Genomic DNA, 5,094 nt, shown 5'->3' with positions numbered 1-5,094 from the left:
CTTTTACTTGGCGATTCAACAGATGCATTTTTAATCCTGCAGTAGTGACTCATAAATCATCAGGTAGTCCGCCTAAGAAAAACGAATAGCATTGTTGACTTATTTAGTGATTGCATTTATCCTTAAATGTAAAACGTTCCCAAAAGACTAGAAGTAAAAGGATTTCTAGATGAATAACTTCTAAAACAGTTATTCGGTTTCCGGTATTAAGTAAATCTGAAACAGCGAATAAAAAGACTAAATCTTTTTAGCAGTATTTTCGTAAATAATTTTGCGTAGAGTTTTTAATGCTCTCCGCTTGACTTGAAAAAATGAGGCAAAATGTTGGGATTTTAAATTAAAGCCACTATTCTTTATTGTCTCTTAAAATCTTCCAAAATCCCTCATTGTCGAAGTAAATAGAACAGTTTCACTGACGATGCAAGAAGCTTGAATTTATCTGCATGACTTCCTTCTCAAGGAGCCTCTCAACAGACTTTGGAATGGAATGATAAATTGCGTGTTATTTATTACAAATTCAATCTTTAATATGCTTCCGCTTAAAACGTGATGGGGTGTCAAGAGAGAAAGTACAAATGACGAAAGTGATGAACATGCAGTGAAACCGGGAACCTCTCAAAATGACGTAGTTTGAAATTCATCTGACTCTAAAAGCAAGTGATGCGTTATAGCAAACTTTTTGTTGATTGACGAACAAAACTTCAAAGAACCAGTTTGGAAATAATGTCATAAATTAAATATAATATAAATAGATTAAAATAATTATTTATTTTCAAGCACTGCAAAATATTTTATTTATATTTTAAATTTTGTTCAAATCTCCAAGTTTTTACTTAATGTTCTACCAGATTTACATTTCAACTAAGTCTACCTACTTACGCCTACTTAGCTTCCTTTGAGAATTATTTCCCTACCTTCTAATAGTTACCTATAATCTACAATGATCCCCGATCTGCAAAGAATAACTTTTTAACTTCTGTACGAGCAATCTTGCCACTAGCAGTAAACGGCATGGAATTAAGAAATTTAATTCCTGCTCTAAGTCGGTGAATTTCTGACATGTTTTTGACTACAAAATCTGATAGTTCCTGAGCTGATGCATGAGCATTTTTCTGAAGAACAATACAGGCAGCCGGATGTGAAAAGTCTACTTCATGGTACATAGGAAACACCACTGCTTCGTCCACAGCTGGATGTTTTCTTAATGTTTCTTCTACTAGTTGGGGAAAAATGTTCATCGCTCGATATTTGAAACCTTGTTTCAACCTATCCACGATGTAAAAGTAATGTTGCTCATCGTAATATCCAATGTCCCCGGTTTTAAGAAAGCCGTCATCATCAAAGTTCTGAGAACTATCTAAATTCGTGTAGCCAAGCATGCGATATGGGGATTTTATCAGAATTTCGCCTGTCTGGTTCGGGCCCAACAGTTGTCCTGACTCTATATCAATAATCTGGAATCAAACATCGTAATTAGCCTCAAAGATTATTGATTATAAGTTAAATTTGAACTTTTCAATTCAACAAATTATTTATTAATATTGAAATTGTCCTACCTTAACTTCGGTATTGATATTAACTTTTCCAACTGAAAGAAGTTTATTATTGTAAGCTTCTTGATCAAAATCTCGCCAACCGAATGGAATCGCTCCAATTTCTGTAGCAGCATACGACTGATAAACTAAGGCGTTAGGAAATATTTTTCTGAGCTTCAAAATATATTTAGCATCTATATATGTTCCTCCCCATGAAACATAGGTTACGTGTGACAAATCGTACTTCAATAAGATACTTAATTCTGTGTTTGCCATGTTCACCACTGTCGAATAAAAGAGGAAGCAGTGAGCAATCTAAAAAATTGTGAAAAGAAATATAATTAACACCAAAGAGAAAATGATAACATAATGAAACAATGTATACCTTATACTTATCAATCAGTTCCAAATAACGTTCGGTTTTAATGGATGGAGCAACAATCAGTGGTTGCGCATTCACAATGCTATATGATGTAACCCATAGGCATGATATCCAAAATAAAGTGCAAAATTGCCCCAGAGGAGTATCAAGAACAAATCGATGATTACTATGGCAAAAATGGTATTATTCGAATATGGAAATTAGCTGAATTAAATGCGAAACTTACTTATTCAATCGACATGGACCAGATAGAATTGTGAAATGCGACAAGTATATTCCTTTTGGTGCTGATGTTGTCCCACTGCTAAATAAAATAAAAGCTGCGTCGTAGATGTTTACTTCCACTGGTTTAAATGTAGATTCTTCTTCAGTTTCACGTTTCTCCATATCTGACAATGTAGGGTATTCTCCAGATTCACCCATAACAAAAATTAGGGGTTCATAGTCCAAGAACTTAGTGGCTTCTACTATGGTATGTAGATCACGCTGTATAACAAATATGGCCTAGAAATTAATTAACCCATTAAAAAATGAATAACAACTTATAATAAAAATATTTGGTCTCAATATCTTTGTTCTTTTCATAATTTAATGCTGTAGGACAGTTGGGTCTTTGAAATACTTTGGATCAAAAATTAGTTATAAGGTAAACTGAAAAATAACTTCCAATATATCCAGAAAGGTGTAACAAAGTCACGTTGCCACAATTCGCAAAATAGAGAACGTTTTGCAAAAATGGCTTACATTTTAACATAATTTAAATTTTTGCTTATTACTGCAACTGAAGTTTTAAATCACTACTTTCAATCATCTACTTAGGCTTCATACGGTCGCAAAATTACGAGGCAATTTCACTCTCGTGTTTCTCTGATCTGATTTCCACGTATCATTTAAGATTCCTGACATGAATTAAACATGTGGTTGAAATAAGCTTCAGGCTTCATTTTAGTCAAATTAGTTGATTTGGGGCAGAATTATGTTGTTATTAAAACGCTATATGAATATGAAGAGAGAAAACCCGCAGAGACTTTAACTTAAAAATAAACAGCGCTCCACAGGAGATTTTCTAATAACCATTTTTTTACATTGTTTTTCAATTCTACATTTATTGAAATTGAAATTTCAAAATATGTTTTGAACGAGCTTTGGAAATTTGTGTCTTAGTTAATTAGTATTATACTGATATGTCTATATAAAATATATGAGTACATATCGAAAATGTAACCTACTTATTTAGTAGAACCTCTCTGGAAAAACGAATCTATTACAAATATTTTACGAATAAAAAAGCACAGTGTTTTGAATTTTGATATAACATAACATAAGTAAACAAAAAAAATGTGAAAAAATACTATTACAGGTTTATTTAGGAATATAGATCCGTCTTATGAGCAGAAATTCCGAAACCTGAATTTTCTGTAAACCGTACGTTATAAAGATAGTAAAGTTACCTTTGGTTTAATACTGGCAAATGATTGTTCATAATCGTATAGACCCATAAGCGGAGCTGTGCAAGACACACACGCGCCCAAAAACAGACCTGCCAGAACAGGAACTATATCATTTAAGTCGTTTTCTCCACAAACCATCACCACATCTTTCTCTTTTACACCAAATTTTCTTAGCTGGATTGCTACTCTCAGTGCTTTCTGTTTCACCCTGCCAAAGGTTTGTGTCGCCTCTGTATAAGCATGGATCTAAAACAATATACGAATTTGATCAGATGTATTTAAAAACATGATCTATTTATTTCAGTTTTGTGAAAATCAAGATTATCCAGTTGAATATTTACTGACGACTCATAATAACCTAAGAAGCATTTTATATTCAGTTTTTTGAGTTTGAGGATATAAGTGTTTACTTGAAATGGCCCTTGTTAAGACCTATTGATAGAGTTGTAAGATTGCATATTTAAGTAGAGAGAGCCAAAAACTATCTAAACCAAGCAAACGTCTCATGTAAATTTGAACGGTTTCTATAAAAAAAAATGTTTAATGCTTTAGACTTCTAACGTACAATTTTGAAGCTTTTTAATAATATTTGCCTATACAGATCACACGTATTACAAAGTTTGTAGGCAATAAAGGAATTTTTTCTCCTATAAGGCGAAAGAGAACTGAGAAACTGTCTACTTTCAGAAAATTAGCTTTTCAAACAAGCAATTGAAAAATAAATCAGCAAAAAATAAAAATCACTTATGACGAAAATCTGGTTTTGTTGCTATTCGCCGCCATATAATTATCAATATCATTAAGTACTCAACCTCGTCCTTGCATTTTCTCACATTATTTGTAGCATTAATTTTAATTACTTATTACCCAATTTATTATCACTGCATACTGATGCGAAATAAAAATTATTTTACATTGATGTTGTTTCCTTAGTCAACTATGTATTTTCTCTAAATACATTTAGTTAGTTATCCGTATTATATTAAAAATAAAAATAAATGTTGCCGTTCTGCATCAAAACAGGTATGCAAATATAAAATTCTTTAACGTGAATCGTGGATCCTCGTTCAAAAAAGTTAATATAATCACGAATATTTAGAAAATCCGGTATGAAACAAGAATATTAAGTTTTAACCTAGTTTGACTGATCTTGTACAACTATCACTCAAACCAACTAATGGCAACTTACTTGAAAAATTCTGTCCCCAAATTTTTCGGCAGTTAACCAAAAATATTCACCAAATCCCATGGACACCTGATCCTCAACTTTGGGACCCTTCAGAATAAGATCCTGCATGTTTGGTATATAAAACACTTACTACCTAAACCTGTATCCTCTCACTAGAAGAAACTTTGTTAAAATGACGCAAAATAACGGAGTGCTCTATTTCATACTAGAAATACTTAAAAGGTTCATTGAAAGATAAGAGAGATAATAACACTTAATAGATATCATATTAAGGTTTTGCCATGACTTTTTATTTAAAAAAATAATGTTCTCTCGCTTCACTCAGAATCTGTGTTATTTTCAGACGTGTTTTATCTATTGGTTTTTATATTCAAAGTAAATATTTCAATTTATTTTATGTTTATTTTATATGATATCCCTTTCAGATATTAATTTCTTCTTCTGGGTTTTGGGTCTTATGCGCTTAGGAGCTACACCACGGTGCAGTTTCGTTTACTGGTCAGTATTTGAATCATAAAGTTTCAGATTGCTGGAAGA

At 32.2% G+C, this 5,094-nt stretch overlaps 1 protein-coding gene across 1 annotated transcript; it reads right to left on the bottom strand.

Moving 5' to 3' along the window:
* Window positions 1-324: 324 nt before the first annotated feature.
* LOC109540545 (4-coumarate--CoA ligase 1) lies at window positions 325-4,754 on the bottom strand. The gene is made up of 6 exons (XM_019908974.2): window positions 4,558-4,754; window positions 3,369-3,614; window positions 2,144-2,421; window positions 1,921-2,083; window positions 1,557-1,850; window positions 325-1,454 (listed from the first exon to the last, which is right to left on the bottom strand). Exons 1-6 carry the CDS (start codon window positions 4,663-4,665, stop codon window positions 936-938), a joined length of 1,608 nt encoding a protein of 535 aa, XP_019764533.2. The 5' UTR covers window positions 4,666-4,754; the 3' UTR covers window positions 325-935.
* Window positions 4,755-5,094: the final 340 nt, after the last annotated feature.

This window comes from Dendroctonus ponderosae, unplaced genomic scaffold (assembly GCF_020466585.1).
Source record: "Dendroctonus ponderosae isolate FM_Combo_2020 unplaced genomic scaffold, Dpon_F_20191213v2 Dpon_F_20191213_6, whole genome shotgun sequence".
Classification (NCBI taxonomy): Eukaryota; Metazoa; Arthropoda; class Insecta; order Coleoptera; family Curculionidae; genus Dendroctonus; species Dendroctonus ponderosae.
The sequence above is the reverse complement of the archived record's forward strand: the minus strand, read 5'-3'. Positions and strand labels throughout refer to the sequence as shown.

What these genes read in the sequence shown, in the direction of transcription:
- LOC109540545 (XM_019908974.2), bottom strand. Translation starts at nt 4,665, where the DNA reads ATGCAGGATCTTATTCTGAAGGGTCCCAAAGTTGAGGATCAGGTGTCC. An exon ending in TTGCCAGTATTAAACCAAAG is followed by an intron (nt 2,422 to 3,368) that starts GTAACTTTACTA and finishes ATTAATTTCTAG; the next exon opens with GCCATATTTGTTATACAGCG. An exon ending in ATATCAATACCGAAGTTAAG is followed by an intron (nt 1,455 to 1,556) that starts GTAGGACAATTT and finishes GTTTGATTCCAG; the next exon opens with ATTATTGATATAGAGTCAGG.